General features: G+C 38.5%; 1 protein-coding gene and 1 long non-coding RNA gene across 9 annotated transcripts in view; both read left to right on the top strand.

The window, feature by feature from the left end:
* Positions 1-508: 508 nt before the first annotated feature.
* Positions 509-12,681, top strand: LOC137187708 (uncharacterized). Of its 5 annotated transcripts, none has more exons than XR_010929260.1 (8): positions 509-956; positions 1,923-2,034; positions 2,486-2,639; positions 2,721-3,309; positions 3,391-3,464; positions 5,907-5,977; positions 7,457-8,368; positions 9,015-12,681. It is a non-coding gene; the product is annotated as an uncharacterized lncRNA (long non-coding RNA). The 5 variants fall into 5 exon arrangements; XR_010929259.1 differs by lacking the exon at positions 509-956 and adding an exon at positions 967-1,657; XR_010929261.1 differs by lacking the exon at positions 509-956 and having other exon boundaries at positions 967-2,034; positions 2,515-2,639.
* A 7,868-nt stretch (positions 12,682-20,549) lies between these two features.
* negr1 (neuronal growth regulator 1) overlaps positions 20,550-26,633 on the top strand; it is a 164,347-nt gene continuing 158,263 nt past the window's right edge. The window contains exon 1 of one of the 4 annotated variants that reach the window (XM_067596805.1): positions 20,550-21,055. In XM_067596805.1, the coding sequence (XP_067452906.1) occupies positions 20,886-21,055 (170 nt within the window). In that variant the 5' untranslated portion in view covers positions 20,550-20,885. The remainder of the gene's footprint in view (positions 21,056-26,633) is intronic. The other 3 variants (XM_067596803.1, XM_067596806.1, XM_067596804.1) reach the window with 3 other exon arrangements.

The raw sequence follows: 26,633 nt of genomic DNA, 5'->3' as shown, positions 1-26,633 counted from the left end.
GGCAGGGATCTGGCAGCGCGTGTGTGATGGATACAACACGGTGAGTTGACAGACCAATCACCGTATCTGAATTTGCATAATCCAAATGAGTCCATCCAGCGCCACATGGCGGTATCATGAAACTCAGAACAAACTGTCAAACTAGGCAGTGCTGATCAAATATGAACAAGATTCTGTAACTGCATTGCCTGTTTCTCACCTCAAATGTTTTCAGAAATATATTTTAGTGTACTGTTTAGCTGTAATATGAGAAAGTTCGTCACCCAGCCGCCATGTTAAGAAATGGATGAGCCAAAACACGGGTCTGTGTGTCTGCACCGTTACTGAAGATTAATGACCAAGGTGGGTTGTGTTAAGTTAAAATAAGTTTTTCTAATAAATTCCTTGTAATTATGTCTGTCTGTCAGCAGGCCATAGCTCTGTATCTCCGTTTGACAGCAGACAGGTTCAGTAACAGTGGAGCTCTTGTTATGCTGCGATTTAATGTTTTAAAACAAGATTTTACCAGCTGATAACTGCAGGAACAGACAACCAAATGAACTGTCTTCATGTAAAAATAAACCAAGTTAAACACAGAATCATTTGAAAATGATTTCTGGCTTGTTTAAATGTTGCTGCACTGTTTGTCTTCCTCTCATTATCATTATTATTTCTCTGGCTAGGGGATGTCACAGAGGAACTCCTGCCCTCCTGCTTCACACATCCACCCCTCGCCTTGCCTTTCTCCCTCCTCTCAGCCCCTTGCACACGCATTTTTCAAAATTATGCAGTGGGTGGACTTAGGCTGTGACCTTGGAGTGAAGTTACTCTTTAATGTGTTGTTTAATCGCAAACTATTTAAGTGAATTATGATTGAGATACTTCTTACATCCAGAAGGTGGCAGTAATGCAACGCCAACTGCCATGAAACCCCAAAGAAGAAGAAGATTAAGATGCATCAGCTGCACATGTACGAGGTCACTTGACCGTTTACCTGTAAATCTGTGTTAATTTTGGCAGACAAGTTGCTGTTGGTCTTCATTTTCTGAGTTGGAAGAGAAGGAGGACATTTCTTTTCACCTCTTTTTGTAGTATTTTCATACTGAGCGTGATTGTAGTGTGTTTGTGATACAAGATAGAAGTTAGCCGCATGACCCAGGTTGGTCTGCTTTTTTCCCACTGAGTCCTGCCAATTCGTGAACATGTTTCCACTGTGAAACATTACCATAGACTGTATATGAATATCATTATGTAACTTTATATTCAGTCTATGAACGTTACTCTCAGCAGGCGATAGCAGCACTGTTTACAGGCAGTTCAACACCTGAGTCTGTCCTGGTGACCACAGAGAAAGCTGTTTTTACATGTCTGTGTTTAGCGCTGAATAGGTTGCTTTTGAGTCTCTGTGGTTTGGAGATTAGTTTTACTCTCACATTCATGTCTGTACTTTCAGATATCAGGCTTATTCTACTGCTGACTGAGTTTCAGAGATGTTGAAGTTACTGCTGATAGAAATCAATCGTCTATCATCACCCTGATTGATTGATCATCATCAATCAATCATCCTGCTGCTGTTTCATATTAAAAACTCTCCATTGGTGAACCAGTGTGAGATTTTTATTGTGAAGCAGCTACAGGAAATACTACTTGTTTGCATTTAGTGTATCTGCAACCACTGGTAAGTAGCTGTAGGCTTGAGGTAACGTTACCACTTTACATTCTGCTCACATTTTATAATCACGGTCTTGTATTCAGCCAATATGTTACATTTGCAGTGTTTATGAACTTGAATGAACCGCTATTAGCCAACGTGTCATAATAACTTGCCAATCTGAGATGGAACCATTTTGCAGCCATCTTACATGTATCCAGTTTTAAACATAGACATATATGTGTACACGTCGCATTGACTGCTGGATTGTATGTCAATGTCGCTGCCACAGTGGTCCAGGCAACTTGCCATAAACTTTCAGAAGACTGGACTGGGAAGATGCTTGAATCGTGTTCAAACTGTCACACAATCCAAACCAGATCTTGGGGAATTGCCACTCACAGGTAAGACTGAATAATTGTTTTTGGTTGTATCTGGCCATTATAAGATTATATTTAGCGCTAACTAGTTGGCCACCAGAGACAGACTATTAATAGCTAATGTTAGCAATAGCCAGGGCTCGATCTTAAGGAACTCCCATTGTTCTGGGTCTACGGTCCTGGGGCCAATAAAAATTGGACGAATTTTGGACAAGAGTTGAAAAAAGGACAAAGTGAGCAAAAACTGACAAGTCCAATTCCAGTCAGCTGTCTGAGCTCATTAGTATGTTAGCCTGTGTGTGTGTGTGTGTGTGTGTGTGTTGACGGAGCAGAAGTTAGTGTCATTAGCAGCAGCTCAACATGAGTGAATCTGAATAAAAGTGCTTTGACTTGGTCTAAACGGCCCAGAGCGAGCCCCAGTGTAGCTTGGCTTCCTAGTTATTATTTCAAGGGCACTGTGCTAACTGAATTTCAGATCTTCCAATAGACCTTCTGTCAAAACAGGGCCATGAGTACACAAAAGACCAGAGGGAGTTTGCCCTCACTCTCCACCTACACGGTCCAAAAGAACATAACTGTCTGAGAGAGTCTCTCCATCTCGACCTCCCACATCCACATACATTGCAAAGGTATTCGTCATGTCATTTGATTGTACTTTTTAAAAATACTGGTTCAAATACATTAAATAACTACTTTTTCATTTTACAAAGGTGGATGAGTTCTGTGGATGCCAAGCCTGGCCTAATGCTGTTGGATATGTTGAAAAGAAGACTCTCATGTTGGATGCCATGACTATCAAAAAACATGTCCAGTACAACTATCATACCCAGAAAATGTCTGGATTTGTGGATATGGGGGATGGAATGAATGAGACGGATGTTGCCACTGAGACTCTTGTTTTTATGGTGGTTGGAAGGCTCCAGTTGCCTACTACCTGAACAAGTCTGTGTCACCAGATACACAGAAGGTCCAAATTGTGAATGCGTTGGAGGAACTGCATGAGTGTGGCATAAGAGTGGTGTGTGTTAATATAGATGGGTATGCCTCCAATGTTAGCATGTATGACCAACCTGGGTGCCTGCTAAGCGCAAACCTTCTTGAGCCCTTAAAAACCGTTATTGCATATCTAGTGACTGTTTAGAGGGTTTTTGTGATGATGCTTGCTACATATTGAAGCCGGCACAGAACATGTTACAGGCTTAGAGTCCAACAACCACCACAACTGGCCAGATCAACTGGACATACATCGTTCATCTGAATGATGTCCAAGCAAAAGATGGACTGCATGCTGCCAACAAGGTAACAGACAAGCATATGTATTTTGATTCCCAGAAGATGAAGGTGTCCCTGGCTGCACAACACTGAGTCACTCTGTCACAGAAGCTCTGTGCACATTGAGGGACCTTGGCTATTCACAGTTTGAACACTGTCAAGCAACAGCTGAACTCATTGAGGTAATACTACATGCAAACATTGTTTCTTATCAAGGTTTACTATTCATGCTGCAAATAGTGATTTTTTTTAAATTTTAGAAAATAGGCTAATGATTTACTGAAACATGAAATATGATATGTGAACATGTGTATGCATATGCAATAGCCTATTTTCACATATCAATAATATTAACTATCATATGCATCGTGTACATTTCAAAGTCTAGTCTTATTTTATTTCAACTACACCAATTTCTCTGAGACTGCAAACCTATCTCAATTCTTCATCATACACAATAGCCTACTCTAGGCCTTTTATTATTCATGCATTAGACCCAATTAAATCGCGGGTTCTTCATATGCTTGTTGAGCCATCATGTGACCACATGAGAATTTGAAAGAACTTGACCTGAACTGCTAAAGTACAAATCTCCTTTCTCTGACTGGATTACTTTACCTGATCAAGACATTGTCAAGGCATTATTTGCTTTACTGAAAGGAAATTTGTGTAAAGGCATGAAGTAAGCTGACAACAAGTAATATTGATATATGATGACTAACTGCAGGATTTTGGGTTAGCTAAATGTGGTGAACATATAACATTAAGTGCGACCCCTTGAATAACAATATTTTGGCTGATTGTGTGGTTGGTTAGTGCTCCTTGTTGCTGTTAAGGATGTGGCTAATGTTACTGTTGTGTTGATTTGCCTGGGCTTCACTTTTTGTGTAGATTGTAATGTAGCTGGTTTGCTGGATTTGTCTTATGAAATGGGATTTAGGGGTGAAGACGAGCAATTCTCTTTGTCCTTAACATGTATGTTTGCTTTACACTTGATTCACATGGAATCAGCTCCTTGGTGGTCAAATGTCAGGTTAATATTAATAACTTTGTTATAACGTTACTAAACATTACCTTTGAGTTCTAATTTAGCATAGCTAACATTAAAACAATGGGCCTCATGCATGAATGTTTTCTTTTTCTCTTATATTTGTTCTTACACAAAACAATAAGAGGAAAGAAAAGAAAATCCTGTGTGGGATTTATGAAACTCTCTTAACTGCCTGAACTTCAAATCACTCGTTTCAAACTGATGGATGCTACCTGTTCATGTGGGGGTGCACATTTGTGAAATGTGGTCATTGGCATAATCCACGCCCCTAATATTGCCATATAAGGCAACTTTCATTCACAAAAAGTTCCCAAAGAGTAAAAACACTGTGCAGCTTCAAGTTCTGCTTTCAGAAGTCAGAAGACAAACACATAACACATTTGGGAGTGACTGCAGGAGACTTGAAACAATTAGAAATATGAATCCAGCTAAGATGTCATCAGAGCAGCTCTGCACTATGACAGAAATAAAGAGGGAATGATTTGACGTGAAGTTAGATGCTAAAAAACATCTTTCTAAAGTAAAGTACTCTGGTGGGAGGTGGTTATGTGACAGTCACTCAAATATTAGAGGAGAATATTATAGTCTGCAGGTGATGTTACACTGTCAGCTGCAACACAAGATGATACTGGACAGAGAGCTGCAGAGAGACATAGAGGCAGCTGTCAGAGTGAGAGACGTTTCCAACAACTAGGGAAATGTAGAAGATGCGGCCCCAAAATACGCCAACAAAAATCATAAAATCTAAAAAAAACCTCGCAGGAAATTGGCAACCATGATGATGAAAACATGGTAAACAGAATATAGATTTTGTATTAAGTTTGTTTTACTTATATAGCCTACTAATTTTTTTGTTAATTTTGGTATCATATTTAAACTTGAAATTATTACAGAAAAGGGTATTATAATTATAGTGAAGAAAGGCAGAGATGATCTATTCATGACATGTACGACAGGTTTGGACCACTCCTAAATTTTGTTCTTACCTAAGAGAAAATTTTAAGTACGAGAAAATTTATGAATGCCACAAATGTTCTTAAATCATTTGTATACACATTTTAAGAACGAAGAAGAATCTGTTCATATGAGTACTTGTTGTATGAGGCCCAATAACAGATCAATGCTGCTGAGAGCCAGCAATCAGCAATAACTTTGACTTAGAACTCAGCTGGTCCGTTACTTGGTAGCCAACAGTTAAGTTACCTAGTTCACTAACTTTTTGTAGTTTGAGTTGATCCATTTGTACAAAATAAATCTCTCATCTACTCTATACTGACATGTGGAAAGTGAAGCCAGCCTCCCTGGTCTCTTTGGTCATTTTAGTAAAGCAATTAGATGCTGTACAGCCGACATCCATTTGCTGCCCATAGGTGGCAAATGTAAACAATAAACAGGTAAGACGGCGGATGGTTATCCCATGAGTTATGACGTAACGTTGCATCTAGTGTTTTAAATCTATGGTGTAAGCTATATGCTTACATAAATGGAAAAATAGAGTGCTGCGTAACAGAGCAGACCTCTTTTTCCTTTTCTGAATTTCCAAAAATTAATCACACTCTCCCCCATTTTGCAGGTGAAGGGGAGAACTTAAGGCAGCTCTTCAACCTTGTATTTATTTTTGAGCACATGACTGGCTACATACATGTAAGTATATTAACTGTAAACTAACAGTTTTGTTTTTGTATTACATTTTCTTCAAGGTGCAACACACATTAAAAAAAAAAAATAGAGCTAAAGGGGCTTTAGGCTTATTTTTTCAAGTGTGGTACAGACTGTTTATGCAATAGCCCTAAAGAGAAGCTATGTATTGTGCTCCTGCAATGCTTTGCTGTCAGTGAACATTAGAAATATGCAGTTCATTTAGGCAGTAACTGAAGTTTCTCACATCACTGAGTAGCATTTAAAGTGAATTTACGATTTGCAGTTCAAAAGAATGTGTTTAGGGGTGCGGCTATGATGTACTGTATCGAACCATATACTGTAAAAAAAAAAATGGACGTAGCCACTGTGACATCACCATCTTGGATTTTTGGAGCCAGAAGTGATGAGAATATTTGGTCGAGAGGGTGGAGCTGACATGGTAGCTGCTAGCTGCTAACTGCTAGCTTGGTTAGCACGGTGTATTTACAGTCTATGGTTAACTGTGATAATGCTAATGCTAATTTTCGCTAGCAAAAAACAGGCTTAAAAACCATTAAAACAAAATATACTTACAGGAAAAACTGAACATCGGACTACTTAGAGGGTCTTTTAGTATGACCAAATGATGAACAAGACTTTTTACAGACAAGATTTTTAGGCAACCAAAATGTTACAATAACTTTCATGAACTGAAAATACACTGAAATAGTGATGGCTACAGCTTCACCTATACTCTGTGAATGTGGGGTTACGCCATGGTTACATTACCTAACCAACATTGTCGCTGTAGTAGCGACTTCAATCACAACATAGCCACGCCCTAAAGCATACCCTGCTTTCTCATAAAATTTAAATTAAATGGGATCATAATTTAAAAAATGAACATTATGATGTATTGAAGAAGTCCTGAAACTAGCGATTGAGACCATAAACTTATTAGGGAACAGTTTACTGAGATAATAAATCAATGAATCAGTGAATTTCATTAGTTGATGGCTCATGTTAAAGTGTTGAATTTCAGATCCTGGCTCCTTCATTGATGTGGCATAGGCGGCACTGCTGAGGTTGTGCGTGGTATATATCAACAGTCAGACTTTTCTAAAGAAAACTGTTTTAAAAGTTAAGTTTCCTTTACTGATAGCCAGATTTGAAATTGACAGTGTAAAGGTTGCAGTTCAAAGACCTCAACTTGAGGACATTTACTTAAACATTATAGGTTACAACATCCACATTATGGGCACAGGCATCCATATCCTTGCCCATATATTAATGGTCCATGTACATTCAAGTCAAGAAATGGGATCAGGTCACATTTCTGTAGAGTCCATAACAGAGAGACATCTCGGCAAACATTGTCATTGATCCTATTCAACTGTCATATTTGTAGATTCTCTGAAGTTGCCACTGAAAAGGAATATTTTACTCATATAAATTTGCATCTCAAAGCCTGTGAAACAATGTTTGTGGACATTATGTTTTCAGGTGGAAGCAGAATTTGTGAGGATTACTACTGCTCCCCTTGTCTCAAAGTTCCTTGCACAACTTGACCAGCACACTGCCAAGCTCATCAAAGTGTTGAGGAAGAAAGGAGGCTCTGCAGGGAGGAAAATTAGCATAATTTTGGCTCCAGTAGAAAACATTTGTAGAAAACATTATGGAATTATTAGAAGATTATTAGTAGATGACTGTTTTTACGGGTATAGGGACTAATAAACAGTCAGAAATCAATCACATCTGTAAACACGCCCCTATAAGTATAAAATTGTGATATGCCTATTGTTCACAATGCCTGAACAACAACTCCTGTGCTTCTTTCAAACAAATTGCTACTTTTTATTTGCAGTCACCTCAAACTTTAAACACAGATCAGTGACCGTAGCTGTTTCAGTTGTACTGATATTTGGAATGAGCAACAGAAAGTTTGCTTCTTAACATACAGCATGACAACTTATCCCCTAATCCACACACACAATTTTAAGCCTCTGTTTTCAGGTTTATCCATGAGTTAGTCTTGTGAAAAAGTTCAGTTTTTGGATGTAAAAGACACGTTAAAAAAAAGAAGGAAGACGCTTTACTGGTTTTCTTTCACTTCCCTGCCTAATGTGGACATGGTCTATAAGTGATGGTAACCATTAATGTCCATGTGATGATTAATTGGTCATTGTGTATGTCTATCTCTGCAGTTAAGAAGCCATTAATTTCACATGCTTAGAGAAATGTGAGGTGTAGTATGTGTGTTGTGTATGTGTGTATGTGCAGTCCTAAAGTTTTACTGTGGTTTTTTTTCTCCTTTAGAATGAAACTGTTGAAAAGAAGGGGAAGAGGGAGTGCATCCTCAGGGCACTTTGTATCTACCTGAATGAGGACTCGAGCATCCTCCTCAGAGAACTCCTGGTTGGTAATGTTTAAACTTTTTTTGGAAAACTAATATATACAATCACCATGCATTTTATGAGGAACATCTGTGCAATCGAATGCAATCCACTACAACATCTCTGCCATAAATGCCACTTTTACAAAGCTTATAAATTTTCAGTTTTTGGTGGTATTGTCAGAAAGGTGATAATTATACTTTATGTTTATTACTGAGGTCATAGTGGGTGGTGGTGTACTGGAGTCCATTTTATTGAAAAGCGTTCCTACTATTGTGTTTACCACATTAACATACATGAGGGGGGCAAAACATTAGGATCACTTGTCAACAAAAGGTAAACACAAATTGAAAATGCATAAACTTAGTAAAAGTAAAAATGTATGGCAGAGCTATTGTAGTGGATTGCATTAGATTACACAGGTGTACCTAATAAAATACTTAGTGTATATGTAAAATAAAATTATATTTCTAAAGTTTGATAGAATCAACCGGCACTACTTCATCTTGTTATTTTTATACACATAACACTGTTTGAATTATCACACTATTTTCATTAAATTATTATATAAGGAAAAACTTGAAATGCAAAAGTTACTCTTTGGAATTCTGCAATCTGTTTGTGATTTCAGTGTTTGTCTTTGTCCTTTTTTTCTCTCCTATGTAAAGGATTCAGATGCTACAACTGTTCAGAGGGAGCTTGAACAAGTTATCCTTGGCATCTACAGCATCAGTGTTGAGGGAGGTGATGCCACCATTCCTCCAGCTGATGGTGGAATAGTGATCGAGGGTGTTGAAGTTCTGCATGGCTTGCATCTCCTCTGCATGTGCACTCTTAATGGGTGTAATATATGCACTGAACCTCAGTTATCCTCAGGAACTGAGAGCCTTCTTTGAAGTTTTTCAGAGGCTGTTCCTTCAATTGGATGCTTGCAGACTCTCAACCAAGGTACAGAAGCTCAAGAACAAACTGTATGAATAAGCCAACCATTGATTTGGATGCTGAATCTTCTGTGGAAGAGACAAAATTATATTTTGGGCCAAAACTGAATAAAATGATGTTTAGCTGTTTGAAAATAGCAGAGCAAAGAAAAACTACACTTCAGAACAATAACCAATGATTTGGCAAACTACCACCATAAGTGAAAAGTGGTAGTCTGGTGGTACTACTAAGTGACAAGTGAAAGATATTGAATTGAGAGACCATGCAATTAATTTTCTGTGAATCATCTAATCAATTAATATTTACAGCTCTATTTATATGTGTTGGTCTTATGGTGCCAAAAAAGTTAATGCATTGTTTTTTTTGGACCAAGTGGCTCCAAAATATTTTTATTTATTTATCTAGTTGGCTTAACTCACAACCATTGTGTTACTGTAATACAAGTTCATTAAATTAGATGAGCTTAACATTTTTGTTTTTAACTAACATATTATAATTTCATGGAACCTGTTGACAAAATACATTTAATTAAAGTCAGTGTTTCGATTTTTTGAGTGCATGTCACTATCATTAAGGATTATATCTAGTTTGAGCTACTGCAAAATTTTGAGTTTTAGTCATCATTTCAATCTAACATAGAAAGACTTCTCTTTTTAAAAGATTAATTTCAGTACCAAACATGCTAAATTACCAGATTCACCGTGCACTCTATTATGCAATATTTATCTTTTGCTGTTTGGTATTGAATAAGAGTAATCACCCTTTGGTGATAACATTTTCTCTCCATCATCTTACTCACTGCACGCTGTATTTAAACTCTTATCATCATCATTTTTCGTTGTAATAATCACAGATTTCTACAGAGTTCTATTGACACTACTACTAATATTATTTTTGCTCTGATGCTTTTGGAAATGTGGTCCTTTTCTTTGTAATATAATATTATGCACATAATTCTGATATTTAAAAGCTCAAGACAACGGTTTCAACCCTAGCTGGTCAGTGATTCCACCTTAAAAAGGGCTCAATATTAAGTGATTATCTTTAAAGATCTTGGTTCTTGTTTGGAATATCTTAAAAGGTCACATCTATCTAGGTGTTAAGATTAATGCCCAACAAATTAAATTTGTCAGTGAGATTTAAGCTATTTTATTATGCAAGATGTCATTTAAGATGTCATTTACAACACATTACACAATACGTTTTTTATGTTTTCAGTGAATCAAATAACAAAACATTGTTAAACACACAATACATTTGTATTGATGACATTTACAGATTAATGTGCTTTTGGAAAATGTTGAAATGAAACTGTAGAAGAAATAACCATTTTAAAAAATCCCAATTCAGTAATTTTCTTCAAAAGCGAAAATGTGAAGTACTTTAAGCACATTTATTATTTCAAAAGTTTACTTATAAAGACACCCTTCTCCTTGTTACAATAAGATAATAATTTCAGTCTCAGTGAGAGTTTAATGGTGTATTAAACTTGTGATATCCTCAGTGGATAAGCTGCCAAATATTCTTCACCACTGAGCTGAGAACCGAGAGTGAAGTCAAAAAGCTAAAGCAGAGCTCAGCCAGGTAGCAATGAAGAGAGGAAAACTGTTTTGATTTTTTTTTTTTTGAAGAAAAAAAAGAAAAAAACTTTTCCTATAAAAGAATCTACTGCTGCTAGGTTTGCTGTGTGCAATATTAACACTGCCTCCAGGCTCAACAGGCTCCAGTAAAAGAAACCTCTGCTGGAGCCAACAGCATCAATGATGATGAGTGTGCTGCTGTGTGAACTGATGCTCTCAGACAACGGCAGGAATATATTAGAAATACAGATAATGATGAAGAATTGAGATAAAACATGGAGAGTGACAACTAAATCAGCTCCAGCGTGCCACAGATCACCCAACTTTCTCAGCTGCTAAAGATATATTACAAGGATAAAGTTTGGAATTAACTGGGGCTTACATGTTCACTTTTGTATGTTCAGTTTAGCGCAAGGCCCTGCTAAATCCGTCCGATATTTGTGATCAATATTTAATCTGGGCCAGTATTTTTAGGCATTTTGTTGATACTCCAAATCTAACCCAGCACATGGTTGCACCATCCATCAGTGAAAACTGCTTCAAAGTGACCTGCCAAAGAATACGTGACAAAGTGGGTGAGACCACACCATTTGTTACACTTTAATATACATCTTAACTTGCTTGCTATTTCTTTGTTTAGTCAGTATAACATCTATCTGTAGCATTGCTTTTGCATACTATCCTGCTTATATATTAGCCTGTTGTGTTACCATACTCACCATGCTATCCAGGATACAAAGGGGGAGTCACCCACTGACTTCCTGCTTTTAAGCTCTCGCTGACATCACCAGTGACCAAGCATGGGGGGATTTATTGGATTTAGTTAAAGGTTTGGTTACGTTTTATGTTATTTGTACTTATTTTGGCTCATGGTGAGGACAATGTTGTGGATAAAGTCGTAAACAATATCAACTGCTAGTGACATTGTCATATGCCAGTTGTTGGTATAAGGGAAAGGGCACCCCTGTGAGAAATATGGTTCTGCCCAGATAGATTGGAGGACCTATTTAAGGGGAGAGTTGGTGGTTTAGGGGAGAGCTGAAAGGAAAGAGGATGTACAAGTGATCATGCTTAAGTTTGTTTAGTTGAGTTTTCCTGAGTTAAACTCACAATATCTCAATCAAAACAATAACAAAAGACGAAGTGTGATGACAGTGTGAAGTAGCGTGGGATCATGGGAGTTGTTGTCTTCATTGTTAAACAACCAGCTTCTTCAGGTTAGGATTATTATGTTCATCGTTCAGGACGTTTTTACCAGGAGCCAAATTATCCGCAGAGGTCTCCTCCTCTCCAAAAACAAACGTACATGGGGATTAAAACCGGTGAAAATACTGAATAAAGCTGTTTCACATAAAAAATCAATGTTTCTCCGACAATGTTCAGCAAGCACCGGACTTCGAGCTGCTGCTAAAGTTTGCCCAGCTTGTTTCTCTGATAACTTAAGATCCAGACGTCTGATGACTAAAATCCTTCATCCGGTTAAAAGATATAGTTAAAAACAACCAAGATCTAAAAAGTTTATCATAAAAATGTGGCTTAAAACTGAATGAAAATCAATTTATAACAGTTTCTGTTGAACAACCACAATGCCGATGTATTATCGTGTATGCGTAGACTCTTTGGCAGATGCCATTGTGGCATTCAGCCACAATGCCGATGTGCTATCTTGTAGGTGTATACTCTTTGGTAGACACAATAGTAGTGGACAAAAACACAGCGCCGACACATGCGTCTTGTGCACGTATACCTTTTTTTAGAGGGGTATGACGCCATTGACAGGTGACAAAATGAAACAGACCGTTACCTTGATTAAAATTACAGATTTCTCTAGGTTTGACAATTGTTGGAAAAATTGATGTTTTTAGACATTTTAATGTGGAATAGTTACATATTGTAGCTTTAAGCCAGTCAAGATGAGTTTGACTTGCTTGTTTCCATTTCATTTTTTGAGACACTTCTTTGGTTACACTGGTCTGAATAAATCTTTCTTCACTGAACAAGTCTCTCAGTCTGCCTCCTGTCACCTTCCTTGACATTCTGACCAAGCTCCCCCACAGAATGATCAAAGAATATATGAAAAACCCTGATTATTCATAAAGTGCACAAGATGTTCAATATAGTGAAACCCAGTTGGCCCTTCCTTTCTGTGATTATAAAAGATGGTAACACAAAGGCAGCCTACAAGTGTGGGCAGAGTAACCTGGCAGTCCTGGCAGCATAATAATATTTAATAATATTCTCAAAGTTATCATAGCTTTTATATAACACTAACACACGTATTGTCTGAAAAGTGCTCTCCAAAGTTCACCCATATCCATTCAAAGATATTGTAGAGCAGCAACCAATAAAACACAACTAACTGACTAACTGAAGGGTACTTTCTAGGTGACTGCTCAAATAAAACTTCCTTCCTATGAGTATCTTTTCCACTCATTCTGCTCAAAACAGCTTGATAGACGACTAAAAGATTTGTTTTTTTACTTGGAAATGAATCAATCACAGCAGACCAGGTTTTCATTTCACTGTAGCCCCTTAAGAGTCGCTTTTGTTAAATTTATGACTTTGGAACGACCTTGTATTAGCAGCTGAGGATTTGTGACAATATGCACAGGTCTCTGGCAGAGCTTATTGTGGCCTCAAAGTGACAGACACGCAGTATAAATTGTATTTTCATGGTAGAATGAATAAGGTAGCAAAGTAGGGAAGAGATCCCAATACAATGTCAGTGAAGGGGTGATATATCATAACAAAAAGATTTTTTCTTTGTCATTTGTAGATTTAACTTTGAAAAATCCATCGGCAACAGAAGTCAGATCTGTTTATGAAAAGTATTTATTGTTTTAAAATATGAGTATTCAACACAAGAAATATTACAACTGATTTTAATATGACTTCTCCGACTACCGAAGTCTGGGGATTTCTTAATGAACGTTAGTTGCTTGAACAGTGGCGAGAACAGTCGCTAACAATCCTACACCCTTTATATTTTGTCAAGGACATGCACAGAAATTATGCTCTCCTGTCTTTCTCCTCCATAGTGAACTGCATGTCACTGCACCAATATGAAGGGCCGCCCTAAAGACTTTGGATTGATTCTGCAATGCAGGTTTTTTTTTTTAAACTCTCTAATTGTTTCCATTCCAGTTTTAACAACGAAACTTGGGAGATTGTCCTCAGTCTCTATGAGCGAAGCGTTTAGACCTGACTGACCTGTGAGTCTATGACTTACAGTACGAAGGTTAAATTCTTCGAAGAAACAGCGGTTCAAAGTGTTTAATCTTGGCAAAGACACTAAACATTTACCCAGCGCTACAAAAACTTTTCAGTAGATGCAGAGGGGGGGGCTTTTTCATGCGAGCTCACACTATCAAAGAAAACAAACAGGCACTGCTGCTTTGCCTGTGGCTGCTGTTTGAGAGTAACATAAAAAAGAAAACATAGGGAGCAGGAAGGCAGCGTTCACTTTCTTTTCCACACACTAAGGTTTTCAGATGATTTACACTGCTATGCAAACAAAGAACTTTGTTCATTACAGTAAAAGCAGGAAGAAAGATATTTGTCTATCAAATAGTCATTCTTTTATACATTCTTGAAAATGATTTGGCACTTGGCGTATTTATGTACATCACTGCATTTTTATTTTCAGTAGATAATTTGCCAAATAACCTTTTGCACTGTGGTTAAATTTGGGAAGGGCTCAGCCTGTAAGTCATGATGATGCAGATGAAAGGGCTAAACATTTTGCAGCATTTCAAAGAAAGTTAAAGCTGCACTAATAAATATATTTCTTTTCATTTTAACAATGAATCAAATGACTATATATGCAATTTGAAAGGGTTTGCTTGAAGTCACAAACCCACAGAGAACTACCTCAAGATTTTGGGTGTCTACAGGATCTTTTTTGGATAATTGTTTTGGTTTTCAGACCAGCACATCCGCCCTCATCAACCTGTTTTTCAGACATAACAGGAAACAGTGAAAAAGCCCTTAAAAAATCACTGTATGTTACCCGCTTATGGTATGTTATGTTACCGGAGTTGGTGGAACCCAAAACAGAACTGAAAGGAGATAATTGGGTGGCATGACTCTAAACAAAGGCTAATGTTTCTCCATATCTTTTGAGGGTATAATTGGGCTTTTTTTGTTGCTGTTGTTGTTGTTGTTTTTGTTTTTCCACTGACCCCAAATGCAGCTTTAAACACTGTTTCTGATTGAAATTAAGTGATGACTCTGTGGTTTTGGCCTAAATCTCTGCAACACGCCTAGTTAACCCTTTCTCTATAAGGTTGAATGACAAGTACATGTCACCTTGAAATAAACTGATAAAAGACCAGATGTGTCACATGCTAGAGGGGGAAACAGTAAAATGTTTTGTTTTGTTTTGCAATGGAGTATTAAAATCATAAATAGAAATTGGTTTATTTTAATGAGATTTATTTCCTTGGATAAATCCTGTATTTCAATGCTCATTTAATTATTTGATAGTCTACTTGTTAATTTAAAATACACACAGATACTTACATTTTTCATTTGCCATTTATTGTATTTTGCATCAATATTTATCACTTATTTATTTCACTGCTGATTTATTGTTGAGGCAAAAATACCTTGCTCTATGGTGAGGAACAAGAAATTACAGACTCATTAATAACACTGAGCTTGATCTCAGATTTAAGGAATTTATTTCAGAGTATCAAGTCAAATTAATAATTAATAATTTAACCAACAGCAATCAGCAAACAGAGACAGAATCTCGCTATTTGGCCAAGGTGGCATCAAGAAACTGAACAATGACTGTCCTTATATGCAAACAGAACTTGCAGATGGTCACGTACTTTGACGTCAGTTTGTTTTGAGTTCAGTGCTATTTACTTGTACAGTTCATTCAAACATACTTTGTCCTTGCAGAGGACATCATCATTCTTACAATTTATAACACACCAAAACAGAATAACAGATTATGAAATAAGATTTCCCCTACATTTATCAGTATGATTTTATCGCAACTAGTCTTCAGTATTTGACAACATTACAGAACAGTACATCATAAACTCATTCTTGCTTATTTTAGACTGATGAAATCACGAGTGCGAGCACAAGTTGCTGTATTGTATTCTTAGAAATAACACATCTGACTGCTTATGATCAGTAAATGATCAGTTTAATGTTGTGAGGGTTTCATCTATGGCTTCATCCACTTTTGTCTCCCAGAGCCTCATTATTATGTAGCCTAAAGCAGACTTGGTACACAATGGACCACTCTGCATCCTGCCAACTGGGCACTCAACTGTTCCAGACAGCTGCTCCACATTTAAGCGATGAAAATGAACAAGAAACTGAACTATGTCCTATAAAGATGTCAGTAATGTCGCAGTGCTGTCCATTCTAAACATATTTTATGACAAGATGCACTTTTCACTCCCACCCTCTTTTAATTTTACTTGTCTGGTTGTGCTGCACATCCTAGAGAAAGTTCATGGTAAGCGCCACTCTTGGGGATAAAAGATCTGTATCTTGCTATATTTAATGACTCGAGAGAGCTTTTTGAACTATCCACCTTGTATGAAATGTGGTCGATGTTCTCTGAAAGTACAAATCAGTTATGACTCATGAGTGCTGTAGGTTTCGTCCCGCATGGGCAGTGCGGGAAAAGCAAAGAAAGGAAAGGCTCAAAATAAATCACTGCTGGCGGGCTACATATATCAAACTATAGTTCATTCAAAATGTGTTTTGTCCACTACATCTGTGTTATAAATGTGCGTTTGGACTTCAACAGCGAGTTACAGTTTGAGAAATGTAATACATTACTCTTTACTCAGACAAGTGGCAGTTGTTGAACTATACCATAATGGAATTTCTTATGTGAAGAACTCAGGGCAAAAGCAAGGGCATTAAGGTTTTCTTGTTTTGTATTTCATAGAATGTCGGCTCAGCTTTTTTTGAAAGCTGAATGTCAGACTTTGGTGGTGGTGTCATTTCTGAATTTACAGTAGTGGACATTCAGTCTACTATTTGCTGTAATACTCTGCTTTTCTATGACTTATCAACAGATATAATCCTTTTCAAACACTTAAAAATATATCACACACACCAATTTATTAACTGTAAAAGGTTTATCAAACCACATTTGTGTTGCAGCTGAATTTTCAGACATACACATACTTTATTAAAATGTCAGTAAAACATCATTAAGCTTTATTCTGTGCGTGCTGTTGTCTACTGGTTTTAATTTTTCTGAGAAATGAATGTGGCTCCACAACAGTCTTTTAGCCCTTATTTTCAGAGGTATCAGAGCAGGAAGAGACTCACTGAAGTGCAACCTCATGACCAGCAGTATAGTTGCTGATAAGAAGTTGAGGATGGGCTGTGAAAAATGCCCTCTGTTTCAATTCTGTCTAGATGAGTCTTTAGCTGTTCACTTACAAGTGCTGATTTCCTGTTTTAAACCACAGGATGTCAACCAAAAATGTGAAATGAATAAGTCACATGGTTAGTGAATTTACTGAGACTGAAATCTGCTCACTTAAGAGGCCAATTTGCTGTGTACTGTACAAAAAAAACAAGACAAATCCAAGTATTAAAGGCAGAGATAGAAAGGCTGTTTTACATCAAGCTTTACAGTCATTAATTGATTAATTAGTTAAAATACAGCCTTTTTATACTACACATTTGTTGCTAAAACATGGGTCCTTTGAATGTGTGATCAATTGTCCTTACATATTTCCTCATGGATCTCTCTTAAATCCCGTAAACCCCGGCAACAGGGATCCATTTAACAGAGCTGCTCAGCATTCACATTTCCATGTTTGTTGTGATCGATTGGCACATTTCTCTGCTGGATGTCATCCATTATCACAAAAGCCTTACCAAATCACTAATACAGAAAAATGACCATTCACTTTACTTCAGGAAACAATAGCTTGAAATATGCGACATTACTCATGTTAAATTAATCCCATAAACTGTAGTTGGTATTGTGTGTAAAGCCAAATATACCTGAACAAAACGATGTGATAACATGCAATAAAGACACCAAAAAAAAGCAATAAAGATGCTTTGCTTGGTGTTTGTGGTTTAAACTCATCATTCCCTCAGAATAGTCAAAATAAGGCAGCATATGCTTCAGTGAGTTTTCCCACATCGTTAGCATACAATTAAGACAATAACAGCAGTTTTAATGCTTCACATAGTCTCCATAACCATTAAAACAGACACAAAGAAAAAAGGCTATACTTCTTTGGTTTATGCTTGACTGTTTGAGATAGATAACAGTGTAAAGTAGAATAAGGGAAAAATGTTGTCCTGAGAAAAAACTGTCAATTTAAAATAAAACATTAAAGAAAACTTGCGTGCATTGATTTCACTCTGTCTTTGAACGATGGTTGGTTATAAAAAAACTCTGAAGAAATGTCTGAGGTATCTATTACTCAAAACAGCTCAGACGTTGTGATAGTCCAGTGCCTGATCTCTTTCATCTTGTTCATAATTCCTGAGGTTATTATGAGTTGAATATTAGAGGCTGCCACTCTTCTACCCCCCCCCCCCCTCCGCACAGTGCACTAACACTAAATGGAGTCGTTGTAATTATAGCTTTCATGCATGGGAAGGTACGTTTTCTGAGGTAATTTGAAGGGCTCAGAGAAAAGAAAAAAAAAAAAACCTCAACATTGTGACTGACAAGCGAAGGATGGAAAATATCTTACTGTCTCAGCCCAAAACACCTCTGTGACAAAACTGAATAGAAGTATTTGTATTCATGGTATTATCACAGCTATTAACAGTAGAGGGAGCTTCAGTTATGCAAATTAGGATTGTGTTTGTGACAAGATGAACTTTTCACTCCACCTCTTTTAATGCTGCTTGTCATGGAACATTGGTCGTTGACTCGTTTCCAGCACGGTGAAATGTCCCTTGTAACCTCTGGAAACCAGTTTCCTGGCTCTCTGTCACAGACAGCCCTGCAAATAGAAATGTGTTCCAACTCCTACCCTCTCAAACCACTGCGATAAACAATTTATCTCCTCAGATAAATAATATCCCAAGATGGCAAAGGCAACTCTCACAGCACCCAGAATGAATTTATAGAGGATCAAAACTCCTTTCCTGATTTTAAACTAAAGGCAAGGCAATAGTATAAAGCTCATATCGGTATAAAAACAGAAGCAAAACGTTCAGGAGTTCACAGTCACTCACTCCATTTAATATCAATGGAGCAGCTCCAGACAGTACATCTTGATACTGTAACATCAGAGCCTGCAATCTTGGCTCTGTGGTCTGTGAGATAAGATTTTAAGATCAGACATCATGAAACTATATTGATCCCCTTGGGGAAATTAATAAAAAAGTATTAGAATTCAGTAGGAAAACGTGTTATATAGGATTCAGAGTAAAAGAATGGGAGACTTTTTATATAGGATATAAACTCATAATGGAAAATAACATCAGCAGTAAAACAACAAATACAAACACTGTGGAAAATGAAAACTGAGATTACTGAACTATGATTGAAGTGCTGATATCTGAATATTTTACAGATTGCCAAATTATAATATTCCCACAATAACTGGGACAATTTTGTAAAATCTTAAACTAAGTGAATGTACGCACATGGTCATGAAAATACAAGCTTGCTTTAGTATCTTCTGTAACTCGTTTTTGTACTGTAAATCCACAGGGAAGTTTTGCTAATGTAATGTTCATAACGAAGCATGTGTCATCTGCAATAATTAAGTGGCACCATGCCAAAATGTCATCTCAGAGAAATGTATGTCATTTCCATAGTTACGGCTGTACAGACTGTAAAGAATTATGTAGGCTAAGTCGAAAGGCTTAGAGCAGCATAATGCAGGGGGTTACTGCTCTAAAACAAACTTTATAAGTCCCTGGTGTGTGTCTGCATGTGCGTGTGTGTGAGAGAGAGAGTACTGTACAAACATGTATTTAAAAGTTTACTTGAAGCTAATATGAAGCTTCAGTCATCCAATATCTTTCAATGATAGTCTTTTTAGTGCCAAATTCCTTTTTTGTTAGTTTGTTAGACTTTCCATTGCAGCTGAAAAGGAAAATACTCCAAGACATTAAGAGGGAGACATTTTCAATAAAAAGAGTCTAACTGTGCCAGATATTTACTCCATTGACTAACTCAGACAGCTGAAGCCTCATATTATCTTCAGATAAACTTTTAAATACATTTTTTTACTCAAAACGAGGACTGTTTTTTCTCCTATCATTTACATCGTAAGTGCATTTGGAGGGCATCTATCTATCTATCTATCTATCTATGGGCAACTGACTATTGTTTTAAGACATACTTGAAAAATTGTGAACCTATCCTTAAATGAATTATTACTCTAATATTCCCAAGAGAACTATTTTAGGGAGTTTTTACATTTCATATAACATTACACATACAGGCCTGTAGTCTAACTGATGCTAAACTGCACCTACTTTATATTAGTTGTCTGTTAGGCTCTATTTTCATAGTGTCAATATCAAATCTGTTCCTGAGTTTTCCTATGGGATACACCTGCGTCACCGGCTCCATTTCCACCAAATGCTCAGATTGTTCATTTCCTTATTGGGAATAAATAGGAGCTGGTTCTCCAATCGATATCTTTAATTGCTCCAGGATTGTATCAATACCTACCTACCTACCGGTTTTACTGCTCCATCACGAGCCACTGGCAACGGGTTGCCCGGGAAACGGCCGCATGGCAACAGGATCAGAGCCTGGGGGTTGTCTGCTTCTAGGTCTGCTCCCATTTTACATCGCATTTCCTCACTAGATGGTGTGCAAGCCACTGGAGAGTAGCTACACTTCCCCGCACAGTGGGCTCTACATCCAGCAAAACAAACCTGGGAAACTATACGGCGGAGCATTTCTTTACGGAGCTCCGAGGAGGAAAAAAAGTGTGGAAATAAAGCGTCACTCGCGTCCCCTCATTTTTTTTCTAGCTACCAACCGCTTATTTTGCAACAAGAAGACTTGGAGAAAAGCGACGACAATTTACAGCTGTGATGGACATAATGATTGCGGTGCAGGATGCTTGTGTCTCTGGTCAGTGGCTTACTGCGATAATTCTCAGCCTGTGCTGCTTTCTGCCGTCCTGTTTGCCCGCTGGACAAACTGTGGACTATTCCTCGGTTGAAAGTGTGGTTAGCAGACAAGGCGACACGGCTCTACTGAGGTAAAAAACAAAAAAAAAGAAAACACACGCTAACACAACTTCACTTTTCTCCCGCTCACACTCACTCTTTGTCGGGAGTTTTTCCAAAAGCTAAACACCCGACTGACACCAGGTTGTCGTTTTAAAGATGCACGTTAAGTACTTTTTAAAAGAAAGGGGGTTATCATCTAGCGACTGCCGTGAACACACAATGGGTCATTTTTTCCCTCCATCCCGTCCTTGTTTTCGCTTGACAGGGGGGCGGTCAGTGCAGCGGCCGATACAACAGGACGCTGCTGTTGCGACAAGTCGGGCTTGTTACTAACAGCAAAGTTTTCCAAGATACTTTCCCTTTCAGCACATCGGCTGACGGAGGAGATGTGTTATTTTAGGTAGTCTGTTAGGTTTCATAGCTCCTCATAGGTGGCACGATATCGCCTGAAAAATCCATATCAGCCTACCACACACCGTCGCTTATGTAATTTTGGTGATATTATGTGCGTTGATTCCCCACAGTTTCAAATGCTGCGAGTGCTGTAAGGGGAGCTTATACGATACAAAACAGAGACAAACGTGCTGATTAGTTAGTGGTGCGATGTTAGCCAGTTTTGATGAGTGTAGCTATGTGATGTCGCAGTTTCAAAATGAGGCTCAAGAATGTTTGTGTGGTCGCCGCTGATCGGGAATCCAGTTATGGCAATGACGCGCAATCTCCCTCCATCCTCCCTCCATCACGTAGGCTACGATGCCAGCTGCACAGGTAGAAGCCCATTAAGAGCAAAATTAAATGGCAAGGGTGTGGTTTGGACCGGTATGGTATAAGACTTTGTAACAGCAACATTATATTCTTTATTTGGGCTTATAAGCAAAGCCATGCTCAAAATAGTCACATAAAAATACCCTAGGCTACAGTTAAAATAAGAAGTGTCCTTTTCAAAAGATAATTGAACAGGTTCAAGTTTTAATATGCTACTCTGCTAATAGACTACTCTAGTTTTCTATAGGCCATTGTTTTTGAATCCTGGTTCTGGGGTACCCCTGCCCTGCATGTTTTTAGATGTTTCCCTCTTCCAGCACACCTGATTCAAATGATCAGCTCATCATCAAGCTCTGCAGAAGCCTGATGATGACTTGTTCATTTGAATGAGGTGTACTGGAGCAGGGAAACATCTAAAACATGCAGAGCAGGGTTGCCCCAGGATCAAGATTTAAAAAAAAACTGTTATAGGCTATAATTACAAAAGTGTCTTAATTTCAGTTTTCCTTCAACAACTCAAAACTGTCTGGTTTACACACAACACATGCAAAAAAAAAAAAAGATGCAAAATCTTAGGAGGGCTGTGATAATATCTTGTTCTAGCAATATCAAATATCCGCTTTGATGGCTCTCAGGAGAGGCTGTGGGGCAGGCCTGCCCCATTTCAATATGAATTCTGTGGATGTTGACTCTGAGAGATGCTGGGTGTGGACCTGAATACAGAGCAGCGGACTGTCGAAAGTTCCACTCAGCTTGGCTTGTAGTCATTGTCGTCTCATACTCGGTTGTTGAAGAGCAGAATTGTTTATGTGGTGTGGGGTTGTCATCGATGGTGATACGGAGATGACTGTCGTGTTATCTGCAGGCTTTAAATGTGTTGGTTCTCATCGCAGAATTACCTTGACAACCGCTAAGGGGTCTTCACTATTTTTACCATGTTCCCTTCATGCCTGAGGGCTGTCCCGTCAAAGAGACTTACACCTCTGACTGTCTCCTCGGAGAAGGTGTCTAATTCCCTGGTGTTAATCTGTGTTGGCTGTGATCAGTGGCAAAAGCTTTGCTTGAATCCTGATGGTTTATTGGACCAGATATTAACCCTGTGCTATGAATCAGCTCAATAAACAAGTAGCTTCCCACCACTCTCAGTAAATGCCAACCAGAAATCTAGGAATGGATAGAGAAAGCATTTTCAAGACGCTTTCATTGGTGGGCTCTTTTCTTTTCAGTCAATTAAAAGACATGATTCAGCAGTTGATGTAACCATTCATCTGGTCTTCTTTCACTCATGTGAATGCAGCCAATGTGAAGTTATCACTTTGCTGTGCTTGCACCTGTTGACCTAATAGAGATTGTAAACCTTCTAAACTGCTCTATTTGCTTGTCTGGCTGGCATCTAATTGCAAAACATAATCGCCATCAGTGTGATGATAAAGGCCCACTTTGTCTTCTCACAGTCATTTTCTCAAACCACAAGAAACTGTGGCTGTGTCTTCTTTCCTTCATATTTTTTTCATTGGTCTTGAGAGCCAGGCATCAAAGAATTGACCATTTCTTTGAGGAACTCGGTGAAGAAAACAGTGCCTGTGTGTTGAGTTTCTCTATTGTCAAGACCCCAGACTATTAGAGGGCAATTTTGTGGTGCCCCAAAGCTGATTGCTGGCTAAAAAAATGCAAGCATTCTCAAATACTGACAAACCCAGAAGCATGCAATTAGTCACTGCCACTGGATTATGGAGTAGCTCCCGAGAGGGGCGTCTACTGTCACATGTTCATTTCCCCCACCTATTCAATTCTTAGCGCTGCATTACTGCTGGCCTGATTCATCTTGAACATTGGGTCCATATCAATTAAATGATTGGAGCCTCTTGAAGATGAGGGATGGTCCACATGTGTATCATCACCCTTTTAATCCTTTTTGATTACCTAAAAGCTCATCCTCTAACAAAGGTCCTTGTGTTTGAAATGGGTTGTGCTGGTGCTCCCACAGCGTCTTACATGAGTGCATCCAAGTTATGCACATATGCTGCATTTATTAACATACTAGAAAGCCATGAGCTTCCATAGGGGGGCACATTGTTTAGAGGAGCCACACACCCCTTTCTTCCCCATCCTTTTTACGGGTTTCATGTCATTTGGATTCAGCGGAGTAAACCCTGACTTTTCCCAGTAAATGAGTCATCTGGCTATGAATTTGAGGGGGACAGCCGGATGAGAAGACTGTTCCCTGTGCTGTCAGGAAACACACGGTATCAGTGGCAGCCTCTTCCACTTGGATAAGTAATCAGTAGCAAAGAGCTAGTGTCTGTAAATTTAGTCCGAGCAGACTGAAATCTTAAGAATAGGCTGCTACCATACAGTTGCAATTTGTGGTTCTGTAGTAAATCTATCTTTTCTCTGTCAGTCAGCTTTTGTATTTGTATTTTTTCAATGAAATATACAGTTCATGACAGCTAGAAAAAGGAACTAATTCATCATAAATAGCAACGAGGTTGTACACATCAAGAATAAGACAATGATCTTAGTATTTTCTTGTTATATAGTTTGACAGTTGGCCCTCAGCCACAAAATAAGGCCTGCACCACAGGCTTTACTCTCTGTAATGGTGCAAAATTGACCTGTCACTAGTCTGAAAGTCTGGTATTCATATAAATTTAAAATCATTGCCTAATGTCAAAAGCCTGTTTGATGAAAATCTTTTCTGGCTGTACATGATGGCACGGGAGCTGTGTTTTCTAGCCTTATTCAGGACAAAAACGGTGCCATGCGTCATTTTCCTTAACTGTGTCATTATTATGGCTCTGAAAGGTCTTGACATTTGCTATAAGCACTTGTGCACAGTGTTTCCCATTAATTACATAGACCGTGGCAGCCTGCCACAGTTTCACAATGAACCGAAAATATTTTTACACTTCTCATACTAACATAAAAGATGTCTAACGTTGTGTTTTGCGCCTTGCTTCAATGATATTAAAGCTTGTGGTGCTTGCAATTTTGTTGTCAGCTTTGTCTGAAGGTGAGTTGTTTATGTGAAATGATTCAGGCGTGTCTTCAGTCTGCTGCCAACATCGGAGCCCCACTGCAGCTGCTGCTACTACGTACAGGCATCATGGATGTATTATAAGAGCTGGATACCGGACCAAAAATGGTGTCCATTCAGTCCTATAGGAATTGCTCGCCTGGCGCATACGCCAAAAAAAGTTTCGAGCTTCCGGGTTTGCTTCCACGTTGTGTGGCCCACTGAATATGCGCAGTAGTGTTTCCCCCACTGGCCTTGCCCGCGAGCTCCCGCTCTGCCTGTAGACTGTACATTGTGATGACGTCACAGATTTTTAAATCGCATTTCTCGGCTCAAGGAAAGTTTGGCAAACATAAAACCTCCATGGATCAAAAGCTCATAATAGAAAGAGTCATAACTGATGTTGTTTGCAGTTCTGTCAACAGTTTTACAGGCATCTCTTTTACAATGGTGGTCTATGGGGAAAATCCTTTTTGGGCTGCAGGGATTTTTTGCTGCAATACCGTGAGTGGCCACTGGGAAAAATTGGCTGCAAGGCATAGCAGAGATGCCCTATCCAGCTCTTATTACATATCCATGACAGGCATGTTTAGGGCTGGGCGATATGACCAAAATCTCATATCCGGATATAGGTCATTTCATATCCTGATATAGCACATTTTAATTCAATGATTAAATAGTTGGTCAGTCCCCTCCATCTTCCCCTGCTGGTGTAAAGCTGCCTCCGTGTGTGCTTTTACATAGCATGCAGGTGTTCTGGATTCAGAGGAGTGACGGAGATCAGACTGATCAGAGCTGTAAACTCTGCCAAACTCTGAGGGAGGACAAAGACGTTACTAGGACGAGGTGAGGACATTTCTCCTCGTTTGATAACTTTAAAAGACAAGTTAGACTTTTCTGTCGGCTTCCCGACTCACTTTAAAAAGAAGAGAGAGAAAGAGAGAGAGAGCAGCTGTGGTTAAGTGAGCTAGAGGGTGAATGAAGAGAGGGAGCGCTGGTAGTGAGAAAACTGGTGAATCAGATCAATAAAATGTTATTTTCTGATTGTTTCACAACGGTTACGTTCTAAAGCACAAACACGCCCACACACCTCCACTCAACCCTGTGGCTGTAGCAGAGACTCACACGCTGAGCTAAAATTAAAAGAGTGCACATAAATTTGGTAAATAACACAAATAAAGACAGTCTCGTCTGCGATTTGCTGTCATTTATAGTTGCCAACTCGCTGCTTCTCTGCTCTTTCTCACTGCTGCGGGGCTGAGCCCTCTGCGTGTGTGCAGCGCAGCAGAGGAGACAGACAGCGGTGGAGAGTTGATGACAGCTAAACTCATTATGTTACTGTGCCGTAAAAGCTTCGCGAGTCAAAAGCCAAGAAGAGTAATTTATCAATGTAATCCGCGCGAAGGATGGACAGACGCCAAATGACGTAAATATTACCGTAAAGAGTGGGATTTGCATCACAACGATATAAACGATAGAGCAAAATATGAAACGATAGACATTTTTCTCTCGTCACAAGAAATATATATCGTCATATTGCACAGCCCTAGGCATGCTAAGCTAACCATCACAGCTCTGAGTTCACACAAAGCTGCAACTTCAGTTCAGTCATATTGCACTGATAAGGAGAGGAATTACTGAAAGATAGAGCAACAAGTTTATCTCAGTGCTGGTGTTTCAAGTGTATTTCATTCAATCTGGGGGGAAAAAAATACAAATCAGTTCAATATTGTCTGTTTTCAAGCGTCGGTTTGCAACGCAGGACAGCATGACTGACTACAAACGTTAAAGTCTTGTGTTAAAGTCTTAATGTTATCTGAGAACAA

Source organism: Thunnus thynnus, chromosome 8, assembly GCF_963924715.1.
Source record: "Thunnus thynnus chromosome 8, fThuThy2.1, whole genome shotgun sequence".
Classification (NCBI taxonomy): Eukaryota; Metazoa; Chordata; class Actinopteri; order Scombriformes; family Scombridae; genus Thunnus; species Thunnus thynnus.
The sequence above is the reverse complement of the archived record's forward strand: the minus strand, read 5'-3'. Positions and strand labels throughout refer to the sequence as shown.